A 22,587-nucleotide genomic window follows, 5' to 3' on the forward strand; every position below is an offset into this window, starting at 1 on the left:
TTTAAAAATGAATGTTTATATGAAAATACAAAGTTAAACACAGGGTTTTTTTTTTTAATTAAAGAAATGCATTAGATAATATTCATCGAATATGCTCTAAAAATAGGACTAAATACTGTTTGGCCCCTCTTGGTACCAGCAACTCATAGACGATCTTAGTTATAAACAAGCTACAATCTTTGACATAATTAAAACTGAGTAAACCATAATAGGTGTGTTCCTTGAATAGTTAGCCAAGTATTTGTCCAGGTCTATTATAGCTACTGGGCAAATGGGTTGGCATGAATAGTTATGTCCTTAATGTGTACATCATTAAGAGGTCGATATGTCTTCTCGTTTACGGGTAACTTCTCCAGTTCATCTAGAGTCTCCAGACCATCTATCACCCTGAAAGAGAAACAATATAATGTTTGAAAATTTCCTACAATTGAAACATAATATCCAAACACCTACAACAATTACAGTCTAAGAGAAAAAGACCAAGTCATACAGTTTTTTGAGTTCCCTTGTTGAGTATACAGTAAGATATTGCTTTGATTTTCTGCCATAAGTAGGGCCCAAAATTCAGAAACAAAAATTCATGTTTATGCCTTTAGACAAAAGTAGCAATGGGCGGGAATATTCCCATCAAAGTACCTAAATGATGTATTCTGCCTCATTCACATGGATTAGCTACAAATGGGGCCAATACAACCAGTCAGAAGGTTTTCTTTGCTATAGCAAAAGCCTGGAGAAAGTATGTAAGGATGACAGTTATTATGAGTATTGCCCTGCACTGAAGGTTCTGAAGTAGGTAGCTCCTTTGTACTTTAGTGTTTAAACGTGGTGTTTTTATTTTTTGCTTTTAAACAACAAAAAGAAATATTGAAGAGAAGATCGACAGCTAAGCCCACTTCATGTTTCTATCAGAAAAAAAAAAACAAACAGCTGTTTTTCTAATATGTTCTAGAAACTTAGTCTACTAAGACAAAGTGGCTTTTTAGATTATACTTCCTGGTGCAATTTGAATCAATTCCTAAGACTTAGAGTAGGTACTTTAAAAATAACAGATTCCCATTTTATTTTACATTTCCACTAAAATGTTATTATAGCCAAAGCCTTTTGATTTTACGCCCAAAGGTAGGCAGTTAAGGTCTTTAAATTGTAAGTTTTAAAGGCTTTCCCACCTTCTGGGTCAGTAAGAGAAAAAAGAGGGTGCAGGAAAAAGATTCCAGGCCAAAAAGGGCATGTAGAGTTGAGGTAAGTTAAGTATTTGGGAATGGGTACCTTTGAGAACCAGCAAAAGCTATGAACCATTTTCTCAGAAAAATGTGTGTGCATATACAGAAAAGAGTTCCAAGGAGTTACTAGACTAAAGGTTAAGAATACTTGTTCTAAATGCTACAGCGTTTTTTAACCAATTCAGTAAGATAAGTCCTACTAATTACTAATCAATAATTCTGAATGGTGGGTTAGGGAGAATATAAAAGAAAGGGAGTATAAAGATTATCCATAATACACACAAAAACTACTAAAGGCTATAATATTCCTTTTCATCAAGTATTAATCTATAAATTAGACATGCATATGGAATGAAAAAGAAAAGTTGTAGACTCTTGTATTTTTAATTAAACTAGCTTGGCATCCAAACTGTTAAATAAAACAAACTATAGAACTCTGCCTTGGTTTATTGAACACAGTAAATAATTTGTTGACAAACTGACTTCCTGTTGATTTATAAAAGCAATTCCCAGGGATACTGTATCTAATGGATTTTCTTGCAGAGACTGCTAAAAGTCTCCTCAGGATTCCATTCCCCTTTCTTCTTATTTATAGAGGCCTGATTTTATTGAGATGGCAATGTATCTAGCTGAAAAACATTTCCTACCCTCTCTTGTAAGTAAGGTCTGGGTCTTCCAGGAAAGTTCTTTAAAAAGGGACTGATTCAGCTGGCAAGCACTTTTTGCCTTTCCTCCTTCTTTCTGCTTGGAACACAAATGTTCTGACTGGAGCTTTGCTGTCCAAATTATAACCATGAGGTGAATTTCAGAATGAAAGCTAATGATGGCTGAGAAAAAAGAAAGGCACCTGGTACATCAATGACATACTAGAACCACCATCCCAGTTCATCTTGTTTAAGCAACTGTTTTTCAGATGTGTTGATACAAAATGCTATTCTGAATGAAAACAATACATACTGTTAACTTGCATAAGATCCTGAAAAAAAAAAAGAGCTGGTGCCTCTTTACAAAATAACTGAGGGTGAGAGAGGTTGTAAATAACTCAAGGTCACATGGCTATTAAGTGGTAGGTGTAAATTTCAAGTACATTTAGCTCTCATACTGCTCTTTGAATACTAGTTACGCCATGATCACAGCCACTCATGCATCCTTTGCAGTGAAATTCCAAACCAGAATACTCACTTGCCAAATACTGTGTATTTCATGTCCAGATGTGGCTGCTTCCCATAGGTGATGAAAAACTGAGATCCATTGGTATTTGGGCCATTATTAGCCATAGATACAACACCTCTAACACTGTGCTGAAGAGGACAGACCAAAGTATTAATTGTTTTTATGTAAACATTCCAAATATAGGACTGAAACAAGACATACACTCTTTACCTTCCCAATATTTAAGAGATCAAGAAAACATGTAATCAGTTTCCATCAGGGCTAGTCCAAATGTTCAGTTTCTGTATGATCTGTATCTCTGGAAACTTGTATGTAAATTGTTTATATACCAAATCATACTCTTCAATTTCATCTTTGGAGAAGTAGAGCCACGAACACTTTCGGCAACACCAATGTATAATAGAAATAATCCTTACATTTATATTAAGGAACAGTGTGCTGGCATGAAACCATCAGGCAGACAACAAAACCAAAATCCCCATAATCTCTTCACATATACACTGGACTCTGGCTAGTTTCTTTATCTGTAAAACAAGGGAGGTTGGACTAGTTCAGGGGTTTTTTCATAATTCAAATTCTCACAAGGGTTCGCAGATAATAAATTGATAATTGGGCAGAATGTAAACATTAGGGAATGGTGGAATCTGGCAAAAGGAATAGTGTATCTCTTGCCTCATGACATTTATAATGTTTTTAAACCAATGGCCGTAAAGAATGAATCTGTGGGTCTTCCACCTATGGGCAGTCAGTTCATAAACCCAGGACTGGATGATCTAAGGAAGGCCTTGTCTAATATTCATTACACTGTTATACAAGGGAATGTGTACAGGAGTTAAAAGGACTTTATCAATAAGATTAAAGACAGAACTGTCTTACAGGGAGATGCCCAAATATAAAATATACTAAAAGTAACTCCAATGATTACTCTGTCTGATGCTATTCATCAGCAGACACTAATGAGACAAACCACAGAGATGCAACTACATAGATATTAATGCTTTACTGTCTCCCTAAAAGGTGACTACCAATCAAATGTATTTGATGCATCATAAGAATATATGTACTACTTACAGTATAATAAAATAAGCAACCATTAACCTGTTTTCAAGCTTTAAGAATTAAAATTTACCAAATTGTTGCATATGCCTATACGCTCCTCTCAGCTATTACTTCAGCCTCTCAAAGTGGTAACTAGTATTCTAATATCTTTATAAATGCCTGAACAATATATTGTTTCCTTTTGCTGGTTTCTGAGTTCTATAAAATAGTTCATACTATTTTTAGTCTTCTAGAAAATGATTTCTGCAGTTAACATAATGTTTCTAAGATTCATACATGTATTATACATATTTCTTTCACTGTATACTATTTTACTACTGAATATACTACAATTTGTCCACTCAAAGATTGATGGACATTGTTTTTCGAATTTTGTTATTACAAGTAGTACTCTAGGAACACTCTTGTACGTTTCCTAGTGCACATGTACATGAATTTCTCTAGGGTAAATGTGTGGGAACGGAAGTTCAGGGCTAGAGTATGTGACTATTAACACATCCTTAATTCTGGTATGTTAGAAAATAGTTCTTAACTTTGTTTGTGTGTTTGCGTAGGAATCACCAGGGAACCTTAAAATATAGTCACGGTCCTAATCAGTTCTTCTGTTTTTCTCAAGATTTAGGGAGGTAAGGCCCTACTCTTTTTTTTTTAATTTAAAACTTCTACAGGTCAGTCTGTTACCAGCGAAGTTTGAAAATCACTGGTATAGGATGACAGATCAGTACCATGGAAACAGTTATTAATTAATGCCTAAAAAACTGTTTCATTTCCGATTCAGGAAAAGGGTGACTTTTTAAACAATTTATCACCTCCTAATCCCAACTTGGTAACAATATTTATTTATGATAGAAAAGCAAAAAGATAAATTATTCCTAGTCACCATCCAGAGATAACACTGAAGTGAATATTCTTAGAAGTTTTGCTGAGTACATTTTACTGTAACTTCAAAACAATATACTAAATTACATATTCAGATTGAAAGACCACACAATAAATTATTAACTGATGTCATCTCTGGGAAATGGAACTTTTTTTTAAATGAATATGTACTAGTTTTTTAACTTTTAGAAAAAAGAAAATTCTTTAGAAAGTTTGAAAAAATACAAAGGAAATATAAGTATCTAATTTTTCTATGCTGCAGATTTATTTATGTGCACTTCTCTGAGACCTAACTGAGATCTACCATACACATTAAGTGAAATTAAAACAAATATTCAAATATCTAAGAGAAGATGATAAAAAGCCGGCAACTGATAATAGGCAATATTGCAACCAGAAGGTATGACAGTCTCTCCTCCCCACTCTCAAAAAAGACCAATGATTCATGTCATTCAACATGAATTTTATAGTGAGACATGAAGCCCCACAGGTATATTACTGATTAAACATTTCAGATTGGACCGAAAGATGAGCTCACTTAATGTCAAGATTCATGTGATGGTGAGATTCCACTATATATTAGGCTAGAATTGACATTTATATTTCCTCTCGACATCACTTATCAAGAGTGAAAAACTACAAAAAAAAGTATATTTACTAATTATTTTAACCTGTATTATTACAACATATGTATCCGTTTCCAAGTGTAAACACAGCATGAAAAAATAGATTCTGAAGTATTTTGGATATACCTTAAGATATTCACTATATTCGTCTTCAAATTTCTTGCCCCAGATACTGTTACCTCCCCTTCCAGTACCTATATTACAAGACAAACAAATGAAGTATCTAATTAAACGGAGAAGGCAATGGCACCCCATTCCAGTACTCCTGCCTGGAAAATCCCATGGACGGAGGAAGCCTGGTAGGCTGCAGTCCATGGGGTTGCTAAGAGTCGGACACAACTGAGCGACTTCACTTTCACTTTTCACTTTCATACACTGGAGAAGGAAATGGCAATCCACTCGTGTTCTTGCCTAGAGAATCCCAGGGACGGGGGAGCCTGGTGGGCTGCCATCTATGGGGTCACACAGAGTCGGACACGACTGAAGTGACTTAGCAACAGCAACCCTTTAAGTACAAATAAAATCTGATATATCCTTTCTTTCTTCCCCAAAATGAACTTTAAAGAACATAAAAATAAAGTATATCTACAAAACCCCCCAACCCTCCTTATCAGTATTGTTCATATTTTAGGGCTTGATGCCAGTAGCTTCTGCTTAAAAATTTCTTGCTAAGGTAAGTTATAAAAACCCCACATATTTTTATTTTTCTATTCTTTATCTAGTCTCTTCTTTACACTATATATTCAATTCCTTATGTATTACTGGAATCACTTACCTGTTGGATCTCCCGTTTGAACCATGAAACCCTTGATATTTCTATGAAATATACAGCCGTTGTAGTAATTACTGGCACAAAGAGCCAAGAAATTCTGGAGAGTAAAAATAATAATTGAGAAATGTAGCAGAAACATATTTTAGATAACAAATGAATTGTATTTACTGAAAATACCACAACAACCTATTTAAACAATGTCTTTGAGGCATTACTTTGGATAAAGTCACTGACTAAAACTCTCCAATAGCTTCCTTCTGTTCCTGAAAGAAAATACAAAACCCTCAGCAGAGCCTAGCAAGCCCTGCATGACCTAGCCTACTTCTGCGTCTCATGATAATCACTCCTTCCCTGCTACTTACTGTGTTAACCCCATCAGCCTTCTGAAAGTTTATTCAAAAAACACAGGCTTTCACACCTTGAGGCCCTGTACCTATTTCTATACCTGGAACGTTCTTTTTTATAAGTCCTTCCACGGAGATGCCTTAATTACCTTTCACACTCAGTTCTTAAAGTGCAGTACCACTTTCTTGGCTAGCCTTGCTCTCATCTTCTTTTAAATAAATCCCTTCCCATTATTCTCCATCTCAACACTTTATTTCCTTCAAGGCATTATTTCCCTCTAGAATTACTTTTTTTCCTAGAATGCATTTTCCCCCTGCCTATCAGGTAAATATTAGCTCCACATGAGCAAGGAATGTCTCTTGTTCATCACTGAAGTTCCAGATGCTGGCAAGATAGCTTCTCATAAGCAAAATTGCTGAATGAATGTATATAGCTGACTCTCTTTTTTTCCCTTCTTGTATTTTTTTGGCCATGCCACGCTGCTTATGGGATATTCGTTCCCCAACCAGAGACTGAACCTACGTCACAGGAGGGAAAGCACCAAGTCCTAACCACTGGACCGCCAAGGAACTCCCTTTTTCCTTCTATCCTTGTTATTTAAACAAGTGAAATAATATATGGAACAGTTCCCCTGTATTTCTTGAGAAAAATGAGCCAAAAGAAAAAGATACCAGCCACAGTATGGTAAGAGAAAAATTATCTACCCTTTCTTTAATTCACTTTAACATCAGAAAAAAAAGTGTAGGACTTCCCTGGTAGTCCAGTGGTTAAGAATCTGCCTGTCAATGTTGGGGACACAGGTTCAATCCTTGGTCTGGGAATATTCTATATGCCTAGGGGCAACTAAGCCTGTGTGCCACAACTACTGAGCCTATCTGCCAAGGGCCCATGCTCTACAACAAGAGAAACCACCACAAAGAGAAGCTGCTGCTGCTGCTACTGCTAAGTCACTTCAGTCGTGTCCGACTCTGTGTGACCCCACAGACGGCAGCCCACCAGGCTCCCCCGTCCCTGGGATTCTCCAGGCAAGAACACTGGAGTGGATTGCCATTTCCTTCTCCAATGCATGAAAGTGAAAAGTGAAAGTGAAGTCACTCAGTCGTGTCCGACTCTTAGCGACCCCATGGACTGCAGCCCACCAGGCTCCTCCATCCATGGGATTTTCCAGGCAAGAGTACTGGAGTGGGGTGCCATTGCCTTCTCCGCAAAGAGAAGCTGGTGCACTGCAAATAGAGAATAGCTCCTGCAACCACAGAAGCCCTACATGCAGCATTGAAGACCCAGCACAGCTAAAAATTAAGTAATTTATTTAAAAGAAAACAAAGTATAAATTAGATCAGAAATTATGATTGATGGTTTTTCTTGACAATGGTTTCATAGAAAAGTTTTCTATTTTTCTGGGGGGAATGCCATTTAAGTTAGGTGACTCGATTTCAAAATGGTTACCCTACTGAGTTAACTCATCTTTTATGCATACATTATGGTACTCACTTCACATGTTTTGGGTGTCCTTTCACAGAAGACTTCTATTTTAATATCACCTACATCTGTATGCAATGTCACCGACTAAAAAGGAGAGAGAATGTGAGAAAAATGAGATTTCTTCAGGTGATTTTGTGCATTGTATCATTTCCCTAACTAGATAATAAAGATGACTATCTGAATAAAAACAGAAACACCATTTCAGAGATGATCTATCCATACAATAGCTCTTGAGAGATAAGTTGCATTTCTTCAAAATTATTTCAGCAGTAGGAAAAAAAAAAAATTCCAGAGGAGAAAGGTAAATGTTTAGGTAAAATGGTATCTATGCTAAAAATTTGGGAGCAATACTATGATGGCTTCCCTGGTGGCTCAGAGGATAAAGCATCTGCCTGCAATGCAGGAGACCTGGGTTCAATCCCTGGGTTGGGAAGATCCCCTGGAGAAGGAAATGGCAACCCACTCCAGTATTCTTGCTTGGAGAATCCCATGGACAGAGGAGCCTGGCGGGCTACAGTCCACGGGGTCGCAAAGAGTTGGACATGACTGAGCGACTTCACACTCAAACACACTATGATGGAAATAATTATCTTATTCGAATTTTTCATCAATAAAAACGATTTTTATGTTAGCATGACTGACTTAAATAAGCAATTCACTAAGTCATTAATATTTATTGAAAAATAGTAGGAAAAAGACTTTTACATAGTTTTTTTTTTTTTAACCATTTCCCTTATATAATTGTGAGAGTTGAAAAACAATTTCTTTCTCCACTAACGACATCAGACATAAAAAGCATCTGTGTTTTCAGATCCTAAATGTGCAGAGGTAACCAGAGTACTCTCTTACTTGCCTTTTTGCTTCATCTGTTCATTGGTAGTCAAAATACTCCTTTTGTTACCCCATTCCAGAGAGGCTAGAAAGCTTCTTAGACTTCTTTTTTAATTTGTCTTTTTACAATAGTATCTAGCAGTCAGAGTATGACTAAGTTGAAGAAAGAAGGCAGGAATGTGTGTGTGTGTGTGTGTGTGTGTGTGTGTGTTGGTGGGGCACACTGCTTTCTTTCGAGATATCTCCGACTCCAGTGTCCACCTTAGACCAAGAGCAAAAGGATCCAATGAAAATGATCACACCTGACTATGCTCTTCTGCAAGAAGCCCTTTCCATCTCTATCTGTCTGGTATCTTTTTCCATATAAAGGTAAATTCTGTGTTGTTTAAGTGAAAGACATAATTTAATTTTGCCTTTGCTGGTTTTGTTTAGAATCATTTTACACTTTATAGTTCTTCAGCTTATTATTTCTGTTTTGTCACTGAAATTTCCATGCAGTTTTAATTCCCTTGGTTTTCTGAAAAAAAATTTTTTTATGAAAGACATTCATAAGAATTCCATAAAATTTACCATTTTCTTTCTTGATGGTTTCAGGAAGCACTGTTACTTTCTCAGAGTTTATTGAGAGAAGTTCAAGAACGAGCCTCTATTTACAAAATAAAAAAGAATTAAATTCATTTCCCTCTCTTGACTCACACAAGCTCAGTTTTATGGCATATTTAAAAGAAAAAGTGTCAAAGAGTACCCATTCTACCCAAGTAATAAAAATTCGGTTATGGAAGCCATCAGGCGAAACTAATCGACTCCAGACCCTCAAACTCCTCTTTCCCTGCTCACTTCTCAAGGGCCGAGTACATTCCCGCCTTTGGGTCCAGGCACTGGGTGTTCCCCTCGCCTGGAACATGTACACTCAGACATCTGTACAGCTAGTTTCCTCACCTCCAAATCTCTGCTCAAAAGTCTGGTTAAACCTGCCTTAACGATTTCCTTTTCTCACAGCACTTACCACTAGTATACTACATGCTTTACTAGTCGTCACCCTCCCCGCACAGAAAAAATACTAACTGTAAGCAGTCCAAGAACTAAAACACACAGCGCTCTGCAAGCACTTGAGTTAAGCTAATGAAACAATAAGTGACGTTACCCCATACTTACTTAACCACTTCGATTAGCACAGTTGTTGTTAAAACAGCAAAGATGCAATCGTGGGTGCCCCCACGGGTCTGTAGATTCGAAATGCCACCGGAAGTCGAGCAAGAGACCCATTAGAGAGAATGCCCCTAGCCTGTTCGCGTCCTCCCTTCCCCTCTCCCTATCTGTAACCCAAACGAGAAGAACTAGGGAGAAAATGTAGGATTTATTCCCCACCAGGAACACATCTGACCTTGAAAGGGGGCTCTTTCAATAATTACACTAGGACAAGAAGCGTTAATTCTGGGCAACTTCTAGGATTGTCTTGGGCTCAGACATAAAATGGAAAGTACCTCTTCCGCCCGGCTCCTGCGTCCCGCCTACTTTCACAACACCAGGAAGTTCCGCTCAGGACCGGAAGTAGCTCTTGCGGAGTCCCGGGACTGGTGAGTCTTGGGAGAATTAGATTCCGGCGTGGGTAGCTGAGCCTTCGGTGGTGGGCTGTGGCAGCCCCCTGATAGCCACAGGGCAGAGATAGGCGCAGAAAACCGGGTTGCCTCGAGATAGGATAGGGTTCTAGAGGGGCCGGGGCCCTGACTCTCAGGTTTACGGCCTTGCAACCTGCTCTCTTCATTGTCCTGGAAAACGTCTGAAGTGGGACTGAAAAAAGAGGGGCGCAGTTTGCAGGCTGTGAAGTGGCCCTGCTAATGATACTTAAATAGCGCTGACTCTAGGCCAGGCACTTTCCCGCAGCTTTACGGTTAAATCTTGCAACAACACTGTGAGCTGGAAACTATTATTTCTATCCTTCAGATGTGGAAACCGCAAACAGCTGTGGCTCTGGGAATCAGGCTGGTTTTAGAGTCTGTGGTCTTCAGCAGGCTGGGCCGCTTCCCATTCTTGTTAATTGTGGCTTCAAGCTACGCAGCTTCGTTGTGAATGGGGAGTGTTTTGTTACCTTTAAGTCCGACAAATTTAACAGTAAATAAATCAACACCGGCGTGGTAGACCACTAGAGCTTCACTTTAGCCCTTGCCAGATTTAGAAGAGTCTTTGTAAAGTGGAATAATTAGTATCAGGACCTGGAATCTGGAAATGGGAAGAGGTATGTGCTGTGGTGTGCGACTCTTTGTGACCCCATGGCCTGTAGCCCACCAGTCTCCTCTATCCATGGGGATTCTCCAGGCACGAATACTGAAGTGGGTTGCCATGCCCTCCTCCAGGGGATGTACCCAACCAGGGGTCGAACCCAGCTCTCCTGCATTCTCCGGGATTGCAGGCGGATTCTTTACCAGCTGAGCCACCTGGGAAGCCCGCAAGTGGTATAAGGACACTTAGAAGATCTTCCAAGACCCCAGTTCAAGGGTTTGTGGAGGTTCTGCATCACTCCAAACCATATTTTGAATAAGTGCATTAAATATTAAATATTCTTTGTGTACAAATAAAAGTTTAAAAAATTGTTTCCGAAGTTAACAAGTTACAAGTATTTCAATCAAAATTTACAGTTGACTGCTTTCTTGCTAATTTGCATACCATGAAATGCTTTTCTTCAAAAAAGTTTTCATAGATACTCAATTTAAGAATTGAGCCAACAGTGTTACCTTTTGTATTGGATACAGATGTCTAGAAGGGTTTGACAGACTCTGCGGACAGAGTACCCTACTTCTTCACCTCGCCCACCTCTTGATTCTGACCTTTGTATGGCACCAAGGTATTTGTTCAGGGGCAGCATCTCCTGCCCCTTTCCTGCCTTGACCTTGCCCATTCACAGTGACCCACCTCTGCATCTCATGGTTCTGGCTACTGATAAACCACTTAATTTTTTATATATGGTATCATTACTTTTTCTTGATAAAGCACCTTTTTATTTGGCCATGCCCCACAGCTTGAGAGATTTCAGTTCTCCAACCAGGGATCGAACCCGAGCCACAGCAATGAAAGCCAGAATCCTAACCACCAGGCCACCAGGGAACTCTCTGATAAAGCACTTTTTAATGTCAGTATATACCACCCCAACTCCAAAGTCTGCTATGATAGGGGAAGGGAAACTGTGTCTATGTATAGTAAGCATTTAATGCTGGTCAATATTGGAGATACTGAGATGCAGAAAAGATAGTTCCTGTTCTCTGATAGCTTTAGGGGAGACCAACAGGAATATAACATTAATTAAGAGAATGTCTGGAGCAAAAGGGGAGACACTGAAAGAGAAAGTTTGTCAAGAAAAGCTTTATTTAGAAAGTCGAAGTGGTCTTGGAAGGAAGTGTAATATCTAGAGAAATGGAGAACGATGGTTGAAGGGTGAGAAGACTATGAACAGAGGGTGTGTGGGGCACAGGGAGGAGGGGATGAATGTAATTGTGTGTTATGTACCAGGCTTGTGCTCTGGAGAAGGGAATGGCTACCCTCTCCAGTATTCTTGCCTGGAGAATTCCATGGGAAGAAGAGTGTGGTGGGCTACAGCCCATAGGGTTGCAAAGAGTCAGACACGACTGACCGATACATACACACACACACACACACACTCCAGGCTTGTGCAAGGTGACTTAAACATATTAATCCATTTACTCCTCTAGATGACCTATGAAATAAGTTATAGTATCTCTGTTTTGTAGATGAGAGAACAAGCTCAGAGCACTTAAGTGACTTACCTGTGATACCAGTGCTGGTAAATGATAGAACCAATATTTGAACTCAGGTATGGCTTCCCTGGTGGCTCAGCAGTAAAGAATTTGCCTGCATCGCAGGAGACACAGGAGACGTGGGTTTGATCCCTGGGTCAGAAAGAGGCCCTGGAGGAGGGCATGGCAACCCACTCCAATATTCTTGCCTGGAGAATCCCATGGACTGAGGAGCCTAGCCGACTGTAGTCCAGTGGGTTTCAAAGAGTTGGACACGACTGAAGCAATTGAGTGGGCTTCCCTGATAGCTCAGTTGGTGAAGAATCTGCCTGCAAAGCAGGAGACCCTGGTTCGATTCCTAGGTCAGGAAGATCTGCTGGAGAAGAGATAGGCTGCCCACTCCAGTATTCTTGGGCTTCCGCTGTGGCTCACCTGGTAAAGAATCTGCCTGCAATGCGGGAGACCTGGATTTGAAGCAACTGAGTACGCATGCCATCATGTTTGGTTTTTTTTTAGTGTAAGACTACAGCTCTTTTGCTCATATAGTTTGCTGTCTAAAAAGGTTTGAGTCTGTAAAGTGTACATGTGCTCCATAGTCTGTGTTTGACTTCAGATACTCAGTTTTGCCTGACTTCTGCATGTTGTCATCTCGTGTACGCCTGGTCGCCACGACAGCCCGCCTGGTCCATTCCCTGATCTACAGTTCTTCCCGTTCCTTCATGGATCTGAAGGCTCTCCTTTCCTCCTTGAATGACTTTGCATCCCTCTCATTTGCTGAGAGCTGGGACAATGTTGGATTACTGGTGGAACCGAGCCCACCACACACTGTAAACACGCTCTTCCTGACCAATGACTTGACTGAGGAAGTGATGGAGGAGGCGCTGCAGAAGAAGGCGGATCTCATCCTCTCCTACCATCCGCCTATTTTCCGACCCATGAAGCGCATCACCTGGAAAACATGGAAGGAGCGCCTGGTAATCCGGGCACTGGAGAACAGAGTTGGGATCTACTCTCCTCACACCGCCTATGACGCTGCTCCTCAGGGAGTCAACAACTGGCTGGCTAAGGGGCTTGGTGAGAAGCCTCTTGTTCTTTCATATCTAGTTTTTTCCCTGTCAGTGCTTTGGAATTTTATAGAGTGTCTTTTCAATAGTGTTTTAACCTCTTTAGGGATGGGGACCATTATTCTGTTTTTATATATTTTAAAATAATCTTGCTGAAACCTGACAATTAAATTATATTTAAAAATGAAATTATATTCTTATTGAATAAAGACCACGTTGGAAATCTTCATTTTTGGCTGAGCTTTGTGATTCCTTACTCAAGTGGCACAGTGCCTAGCACTCAGGCACTCCAGAAAAGCCTGTTGAATTGAATTGAAAGCTCAGGCCTCTCCAGAATATACTTCATATATCAGTCAGATAGTTTCACTGGATTAGTACTTATGCCCAGCACAATGAGGGAATTCAGTGTATGTGTTTTTAGCTTTATTTTTGGTAAGCATTTTTAGTTTCCTTGTGCTGGGCTGAAGCTTCTGTGATAATATAATCTGGATTAGTGTGGTCAAGTGGATTATGAGCTTTGTGACCTGAATCATAGTTTACACAAGTAAATTTAGTAAGCAGTCACAATTCTGTATGTCATCAGAAATTCGTGAGTCAGTCTTGTCCAACTTTCTGTGATATTTAAGAGTCTTCTGGAAAATAGTTCTGAAAAGAAATATGATTCTGTATGACCATACGAAATCCTTAGTTTATGGGGACTATTGGGTGTATATATAAGGACCATGTTGTGTGTGTTTATTATAGAAGCATCAAAGAATGAATCTTTTAAAGAATACTCATTTCTTACAGTAGTAGTTTTTCTTTTTAATTTTTTAAAAAACCCACAAAATCTCTTTTAACTCCTGACAATTTTTTTTTCTAGGTGTTTGCACCTCCAGGCCCATCCATCCTTCCAAAGCTCCTGACTACCCCACGGAGGGAACTCACAGAGTAGAATTCAGTGTTACCCACACCCAAGACCCGGACAAAGTCATTTCTGCACTGAAAGAGATTGCAGGTGTATCTGTTACTTCTTTTTCTGCTAGGTACAATATATTTTCCTCTTTTTGTGTATATGTTAAGAATCTTTCTTACAAATTCTATAAGCCTGCTATTTAAGTTTACAACAAATCATTTTCCTCAGATGGAATCATTTTCCTTCGGTAGGTTTACAAAACAGCATTCTTCTCATTTGCTATGGGTCCCTGAGGAGGAAAACTGATTATAATACAGTAAATAATGATAACGCTTATTGACTATTTTCTATGCAGGAAGGACTATACCACACATCTTACAGTATTTCTAATCCTCCTGACAGTGTTGAAAGGTATTTTTACTTTAGGGTATGTAGATAAACCCTTGGAGAAGGCGATGGCACCCCACTCCAGTACTTTTGCCTGGAAAATCCCATGGATGGAGGAGCCTGGTAGGCTGTAGCCCATGGGGTCGCTAAGAATCGGACACGACTGAGTGACTTCCCTTTCACTTTTCACTTTCACACATTGGAGAAGGAAATGGCAACCCACTCCAGTGTTCTTGCCTGGAGAATCCCAGGGACGGGGCAGCCTGGTGGGCTTCCGTCTATGGGGTCGCACAGAGTCGGACACAACTGAAGCGACTTGGCAGCGGCAGCAGCAGATAAACCCTAGTGATATGCTGATAGTATAGGTTTACTTTTATCAATTCCCAGGAAATGATGATTCCTAAACACTTGAAAGGAAAAAATATGTTAAAATGCCTCTCAGAAATGCCAATCATTTATTTAATTAGATCTGAGATACCAAAAAATGTTGGGACTTATTTACGCTGCTGCTGCTGCTGCTAAGTCACTTCAGTCGTGTCCGACTCTGTGCTGCCCCATAGATGGCAGCCCACCAGGCTCCGCCATCCCTGGGATTCTCCAAGCAAGAACAATGGAGTGGGTTGCCTACTAAAGCATTGTAAAAGACACATTATACAGAGCTAGGACTTAATAATTATTAAAAAAAACAAAGATAAATATAGTGGCCTTTTAATAAAATGGAAATCTGTTAGCAGTAATCATCCTTGGGTAAATCTCACTGGCTGTGATACTGCCACTGTGCAAAGCTAAAATGGAAATCCATATAGGCTACCCCAAAAATGACTCTTGGGTGAGTGGTAGATGTGTAGATACGTTATACTAAAGCCATAGTGAATGTCCTATAATAGTATTGGGGGATTTCAAGAACCTTAAGGAAAATTATTTATAATATTTTGCATAGATTTCAGTCATAGATATCTTTTACCATTCTGCAATACTGTGTAAACACTGAAATTAAAATTATGCAAATAGAGCATGAAAACTTCAAACAATACCAAAGTCCTCCTTGTCCCTTCTACTCAGTCCCAAGATCTTCAACTCGAGTTGTCTTTTCTTTTGTTTTCAGAGAAGTGGGTATCTTTCCAAACATGTATAGGGACATGAAAAAAATGTATAGTTTTCTTTTAGTCATTGTTTTTTTAAAATTAAATGGTATGCTGTATTTGCCTTTTCAACTTGTCATAGTAAATCTTTCCATGTAGATTTCTTATTATGAGTGTACTGTAATTTCTTGAAGCATTTCGCTTCCTAACTGGTGGACCTTTTAAAGAACTGAAACACCTTTAGTTTGGTTCCAGTTTCTCCACATCACAGGTAGTATCTGGGACTTAACAATTAGACTGGGGACCAGGCATTGTTTTTGCTTTTTCGTTTCAAATCTCTGCTGATGGTTCCAGTGTTGAAACTCCACTTCCACTTTATCTTGTAAGGTATCTTTTAGTTCTCGAATTCTGTGATTATATTTAGAGTTTATGGTTAAATACAAAACTTTCTTGAAGTTAGTTTTTTTGGAGGCTCTCGGATATTCCTTTAAAAAATTTTTTTTGGCCATGCCCCATGGCTTTTAGGATCTTAGTTCACTGACCAAGGAGTGAACCCAGGCCCTGATAATAAAAGCACCTAGTCCAAACCACTGGATCACCAAGGAATTCCCAAGGGTATTGCTCTTTAAAGGGTGATTCAGGGACCCTCTGAATCATACGCATAATGGGTGCTTTGGAAAAATGCATCACGTTGTGTGGCAGAAACCAATGCAATATTATAGCAGAATTATCCTTCAATTAAAAATAAACAAAGAAAAATGCAGATTTTTTGCTTTATCCTAGATCTGTGTAATTAGAATGGGATTTGCCTGAGAATCTGTCTGGGAAATTCTTGTATTCAATGATGTTTGAACATTAACTTTTCTAGGGCTTTAAAAAACTTGTTTGCCCCAGCCCCATTCATAGATGTTCTGTTTCATTGAGTCTATAGAAGAGTCCAGCAGCTGTTTTTTTTTAAGAAGCCAGCAAGAGATTTCTGATGCATCACCAGGACTGAGAACAGTTCTAGAACAGGGGTTTCAAAGTGAGGTCCCTGGACCAGCACATCAGTGTCACCTGGAACTTGTTAGATAAATTCTCAGCCCCCACTCAGACCTACTAAATCAGAAACTCTGAGGGTACGGCCCAACAGTCTGTTTTAATAAGGCCATGAGATGATTTTGATGCATGCTGAAGTTTGAGAAACACTATTCTAGAAAACAGTTTGGAATTAAATCCTAAATTCCATATAAATCTAATCTCCTATTACAGGAGGTTGTAAACTATGGATTATTTTAAATACATAAATTTATATATATGTATATTTTTATAAATTTATTTATTTGTTTATATTTATCCTAAACCAAGTGACTTTTTTTTCCAGGACTGATGATGAAGAACAAACACGGCTCAGTCTGAATTGTACTCAGCAAGCTTTGATGCAGGTGGTGGCTTTTCTTTCCCAGAATAGGCAGTTTTATCAGAAGACTGAAATTCTGTCACTAGAGAAGGTAATAAAAGATATCTTATGTTACAGTGCAGTTTTGTTTGACAAATTCATATGTAAATTGTTAGTTTAACAGGTTATTAACTATTGCCTAGAGTAGCACAAAGTGGCGATGAAAGCATGTTGGGCCCTGGAAAGTTTATTGAAAAGGGGAGACGTTTCAGGAATACAAAAATGTAGATATCTTAGTCCATTCAGGCTGCCATAACATGTTTGGACTTCTATAACAGAATACTATAGACTGGATAGCTTATAAACAACAGTCATTTATGTATCACAGTTAAGGAGGAAGCAAAGTCCAAAATCGTGGCACTGGCAGACTCCGAGTGTTGCCGGATGGGAGCTCAATACATGCTTCAAAGATGGTGCCTTCTCTCTGTGTCTTCACACAGTGAAGGGGACATGGGATCTCTCTGGAGCCTCTTTTCTAAAGCACTAATCCCAGTTGTGTGGCTTCCAACCTCATGATCTGAAAGCACCTCCCAAAGGCTACACCTCCTAATCTATAGGTTAGGATTTCATCCTGTGAATTTGAGGGGGCCAGAAACATTCAGACCATGATGGTACTTCTTCATGATTAGAGACTCAGTTACAGATTCAGTCTCTTATTTTATACCCTCTGCCTGGACCATTTTATTCATTCCTTTAACTTGACATGATGATCCCTATGTCTTTACTTCCTGTCTCAGGATGCTTTTTTAAGGTAAAAGATAAAAATTTTTTAAAAATATATTTGCAGCCATTCTGAACATTTTCCACTTACAGATCTCACAAGTATTTAAAATCCAATATATACAAAAACTGACCTTATCCACATAGCATGTTTTTAAATACGAGTTTTTTTCTGTTTTATCGGGGATCCTAAGAGCTGTTTTATTTGCAGGTTTGCACAACTCTCCCTTGCTCCCATATATCCAAGCCCTGCTGATTCTGTCCATAAATCTACAAGATGTTTCTCCTCTCTGTTTGCTTTGCCACCACAGTAGTTGAAACTCTCATGTTCCCTCCCTTGGGATATAAGACGCAGTAAACTCCTGAGCGGGCACCTCCAGGAGATAGTCCAGGCTTTTTGGCCTTTCATGACCAGCGAGGAACCCTGTCTCCAGCTTCTTCTCCCTCCCCACCCTTGCTCTGCATGCAGGCTATACTGTCTGCTTTTAGATCTTCCCTGTGTGCTCTCTCACACCTTGGCACCCTTGTACATGTTCTCTCTGTTTAGAATGCCTCAATAAATAAATAAAAAGGAAAAAAGAAAAAAATGGAATGCCTCACCACATCTCACCATATCTCTAACCCCCCACCCTGCACTTGACATCACTCCTTTCTTAACTCCTTTCTGGTTTGTCTTCAAGACCCAAGTCCTTGCAGAAGCTTATTTTACTCCCCTTACTTCAAGTACGCACCTTCCCGCCATCTCATCTGTTTTGTCACTCTTTTGTGATCCCATAAAAAAATAGTACCTGTCTTGGACTTCCCTGGTGGTCCACTGGTTAAGACTCCGTGCTTCCAATGCAAGGGGCAGAGGTTCAATCCCTGGGCAGGGAACTAAGATCCCACATGCCACTCAGCCAAAAAAAAAAAAATAGAAAAAGAAGAGAAAACTACCTTCTCAGGAGACTGAGCTCCTAGAAGTCAGAGAATGTTTTTGTCAGGTTTGCATTCCTAAATTTTAGCTTGGAGCTACTTTTTAAAAGTTTTATCTATTCATTTATTTTTGGCTGTGCTGGGTCTTCAGTGCTGCATGGGCTTTTTTCTAGTTGCTGTGATTGGGGGCTACTCTCTAGTTGCTATGCATGGGCATCTCGTTGTGGCGGCTTCTCTCCTTGCAGAGCACGGGCTCTAGGGTCCAAGGGCTTCAGTAGTTTCGACTCTCGGGTTCCAGAGCACAGGCTTAATAGTTGTGGTGCATGGGCTTAGCTGCCCTGCAGCATGTGGGATCTTTCCAGATCAGGGATCGAATCCGTGTCTCCTGCATTGGCAGGCAGATTCTTTACCACTGAACCACCAGGAAAGCCCTGGAGCTAGTTTTATAGCAAGCTCATAGTACCCTTGTTTTGTTGATCTCAGTATTTGCTCTTTGCTCTATGGGATTCTTTTCTAGGACTTATGATGTCCAGTTTTCCTAATTTCTGTTTCTCTACAGCCTCTACTTCTCTATACTGGGATGGGACGGTTATGCACACTGGATGAGTCTGTCTCCTTGGAAACTATGATTGAGCGAATCAAAAGTCACCTAAAACTATCTCATGTTCGCCTTGCTCTTGGAATAGGGAAGACCTTAGGTAAGTATGTCTTCTATATTTGTCCAGCATACCTACTGATAATATTGGGCAAAAATGAAAACTTTTGGCTATATCAATATGATAGAAATGTGTTAGCAGCTCACAGAAGATGACTGGTTTACTTTATCGGTCAGAGTGGACAAGGTTATGCTGTGGTATACAGCCCATCGGCCTAAACAAGATTTATTTCTCATTCACACTCCAGGTCCATCTCAGATCAGCAGGGGAGTCTGCTCATTGTAGACAGGTCTTGAAGAGGGAGGGTCTTAAACTGCAGTTAAACACTGTAGTCTGGAAATGATACATATTCTGTTCAACTCATTGTTCAGAGTCAGTCAACCCAGGAAGAGCATGAAGTGCAGCCCTACCACATTCCAGGAAGACAGCTAGAAATCGTGATTGCTCCAATTACAATGCAGATCTTAAGTTTTACAATACTGGTGATAATTTTTAGTAGGTTCTGCTATGCTCGGTGATGTAATTGCGGTTTCTGAGTTTTGTAGCCACTGCCTTCTCTCTTGGTTTTCTCCTGTACTTTGGGGAACAAAAGGAATGAGCAGAACATTTATTGGGCCCTTGCAGTGAGCCTAGGACTGTTTAGAGTGTCCTATGTGCGTGTGTTTCCTTTGCGAAGGCAACAAGCGGAGTGCAGTTATGAGTGTGGAGTCGGATGCCATGGGTTCATGTAACAGTCATGTCTGCTGCATGACTTTGGCAGACATGGAAGTGGTGATACAATTCACGTGGCTGGCCCATGTTAAGTGTAGTGAATGCTAGCTATTCTTAGATGTCTGGAAAGTATTGATTTTCCTGTTGTATAGGTGAAAAAAATTGAGGTTTGCAGAGGTAACTGACTTAACCAAAATCCACAGTTGGATCAAACAACTCATGAGTGCTCGTTTTCAAAGAAGGTGGGTGGTAGAGATGGAATAAGACTTCTGACCAGCTCCACTGCCCCTTTTGTGAAATACAACTAATGAAGTGTCCATTCTAGAAATTAAGTGCTCAACACTTGTTGGATTTTGTCTTGAAAGTTTCTGTATTTCACTGTCCAGAGGATGCTCTTTTAGGAAAATACCATATTAAAAAAAAATGTCAATTAACAATGTTGTGTTAGTTTCAGGTATACAGCAAAGTGATTCAGTTATACATATGTCTATTCTTTTTCAAATTCTTTTCCCATTTAGGTTGTTACATAATATTGAGCAGAGTTGCCTGTGCTAAATAGTGGGTCCTGGTTGGTTATCCATTTTAAATATAGCAGTATGTCCATGTCATGCCCTAACTATCCCTTCTCCTTACTTCCCCACTGGTAACTATTAGTTCGTTTTCTATATATCAACTATACTCCAATATAAAATCAAAAGTTAAGAAGATATGTGTCAAATCCATTCCATAGCATCCTCTAACTGGCCTGTTTAGTTCCTTAGCTTCCTTACCTGGGGACAGAGACAAACTTGCCTGCCTTTCACTGTCACCTGGAGACCAGGTGAGGTTGCTTAACTGAGCAGCACTGTGGTGAAGCCTAAAACCTAGTGCTGCTGCTGCTGCTGCTGAGTCGCTTCAGGCGTGTCCGACTCTGTGTGACCCCATAGACGGCAGCCCACCAGGCTCCCCCGTCCCTGGGATTCTCCAGGCAAGAACACTGGAGTGGGTTGCCATTTCCTTCTCCAATGCATGAAAGTGAAAAGTGAAAGTGAAGTCACTCAGTCGTGTCCGACTCTTAGAGACCTCATGGACTGCAGCCTACCAGGCTCCTCCGTCCATGGGATTTTCCAGGCAAGAGTACTGGAATGGGGTGCCATCACCTTCTCTGAAACCTAGTGCTAATAGTGGTAAATACTATTCAGAGGTGCCTTATGTGGGCTTGTGCAATAGCGAATATCCAAAGGAATAATAATCCTGCCTTGAAAAGTAAAAGTTAAGTCGCTCAGTCATGTCCGACTCTTTGTGGCCCCATGGACTGTAGCCTACCAGGCTCCTCTGTCCATGGGGTTTTCCAGGCAAGAATAGTGGAGTGGGGTGCCATTTCCTTCTCCAGGGGATCCTCCCGACCCAGGGATCGAACCCGGGTCTCCTGCATTGCAGGCAGATGCTTTACCCTCTAAGCCACCAGGGAAGCCATCCTGCCTTAGGTTAGCTCTGTAATACCAAGGAATAGTCTGTTTGCTTATATGAAGATATGTTTTTTTATTTTTTAAAACTTTTTACACAAAATTCACATACCTGTGATAAGACTGGGAGAGAGATCTGTATTACATATCGGATTCTTGGTACAGTTTGTAATATTAATATGAAGGGGAATTGTAAAGTGTTGGTCTCTTGTTTTGTTTATCATAAAGAGTCCCCAGTCAAAGTCGTGGCTCTGTGCGCTGGTTCTGGGAGCAGCGTCCTGCAGGGGACAGATGCCGACCTTTATCTCACAGGTAGGACAGCCTTTGGATCTTTCTTGTACCCTTTTCTTGTGTATCCCTTCCCTACCTTGGTTTGTTTTTTACAAGGTAAAAATTAACAGATTTTAGGACAGCATCTAACATACAGATGGATCTAATAAATGTTTTTTGATCCTGAACTAAATAAGAACTATGTCAAAATTGGGGACATACCACATACTTTGTGGAAGGAAAAAAATAATCATCTAATAATTAGATTATCTAAAAAGTGATATTCAACATTTATTTAACCTATTTTCATAGGTTAAATAATAAATTCCTAAACATGATTTCTCTCAGATTTCACGTAAGTTACTGGAACAATTTTTACCTGTTGCCTTAGGTAGAGAATTGTGCCTCTTACTCGGCCCTGAAGGCAATGATCACTTTCTCTCAGTTCTAGCTCCAAAATCTTTCTATTTTTCCCCTTATCTCCGTCCAGGCATCCCCTACCTAAAGTACTTCATTAAGCCTCTAATCTTAATCTTCCACACTCCCCCAGAACTAACTTTCAGAAGTACAAGTGTGATGGTGTATAATATTATCATGGCTGAAAACCCTTCAGTGATTTCCTCCATGTGCCCTGGTGAAGCCAGGTGAAGCAGTCTTGGCTCATGCCGTTTTCCCTGTCTAGGATGTCTTTTTTTTGCTTCTTTCTTATACTTCTAGTGATGAGCTCGAAGATACCTCCCCTGAGAAACATTTTCTTGACAGTGTCAGGCTCCTGCCCCTGATGATCATACCTTCCTCTCCCAATTCCTGTCACTTTTTTCTTAATCTACAATACGCATTTCTTTTGGACAGAAATTGTTTGACTCCCAGG

The 22,587-nt window shown here is 39.9% G+C and overlaps 2 protein-coding genes across 10 annotated transcripts in view; one reads left to right on the top strand and one right to left on the bottom strand.

Moving 5' to 3' along the window:
* On the bottom strand, window positions 1-9,939 carry PPIL3 (peptidylprolyl isomerase like 3). 7 transcript variants are annotated; one of them, XR_003514822.1, is made up of 8 exons: window positions 9,872-9,939; window positions 8,958-9,033; window positions 7,566-7,640; window positions 5,733-5,826; window positions 5,084-5,151; window positions 2,810-2,917; window positions 2,403-2,521; window positions 1-387 (listed from the first exon to the last, which is right to left on the bottom strand). XR_003514822.1 is itself a non-coding variant. In XM_027564130.1 (7 exons), exons 2-7 carry the CDS (start codon window positions 8,958-8,960, stop codon window positions 261-263), a joined length of 486 nt encoding a protein of 161 aa, XP_027419931.1. In that variant the 5' UTR covers window positions 8,961-9,033; window positions 9,872-9,939; the 3' UTR covers window positions 1-260. The 7 variants fall into 7 exon arrangements, 5 of the variants coding, with proteins under 5 accessions (XP_027419931.1, XP_027419923.1, XP_027419928.1 ...); XR_003514821.1 differs by having other exon boundaries at window positions 27-387; window positions 9,543-9,882; XM_027564130.1 differs by lacking the exon at window positions 2,810-2,917.
* Window positions 9,867-22,587, top strand: part of NIF3L1 (NGG1 interacting factor 3 like 1) — an 18,851-nt gene continuing 6,130 nt past the window's right edge. The window contains exons 1-6 of one of the 3 annotated variants that reach the window (XM_027564103.1): window positions 9,867-9,964; window positions 12,750-13,210; window positions 14,063-14,225; window positions 16,928-17,054; window positions 19,194-19,332; window positions 21,675-21,758. In XM_027564103.1, the coding sequence (XP_027419904.1) occupies window positions 12,775-13,210; window positions 14,063-14,225; window positions 16,928-17,054; window positions 19,194-19,332; window positions 21,675-21,758 (949 nt within the window). In that variant the 5' untranslated portion in view covers window positions 9,867-9,964; window positions 12,750-12,774. Of the gene's footprint in view, window positions 9,965-9,990; window positions 10,624-12,540; window positions 13,211-14,062; window positions 14,226-16,927; window positions 17,055-19,193; window positions 19,333-21,674; window positions 21,759-22,587 lie in introns of those variants that run through there. The other 2 variants (XM_027564108.1, XM_027564113.1) reach the window with 2 other exon arrangements.

Source organism: Bos indicus x Bos taurus, chromosome 2, assembly GCF_003369695.1.
Source record: "Bos indicus x Bos taurus breed Angus x Brahman F1 hybrid chromosome 2, Bos_hybrid_MaternalHap_v2.0, whole genome shotgun sequence".
Classification (NCBI taxonomy): Eukaryota; Metazoa; Chordata; class Mammalia; order Artiodactyla; family Bovidae; genus Bos; species Bos indicus x Bos taurus.

What these genes read in the sequence shown, in the direction of transcription:
- PPIL3 (XM_027564130.1), bottom strand. An exon ending in GGACACCCAAAACATGTGAA is followed by an intron (nt 5,827 to 7,565) that starts GTGAGTACCATA and finishes TTTACTCTCCAG; the next exon opens with AATTTCTTGGCTCTTTGTGC. An exon ending in TCAAACGGGAGATCCAACAG is followed by an intron (nt 5,152 to 5,732) that starts GTAAGTGATTCC and finishes CTTGTAATATAG; the next exon opens with GTACTGGAAGGGGAGGTAAC.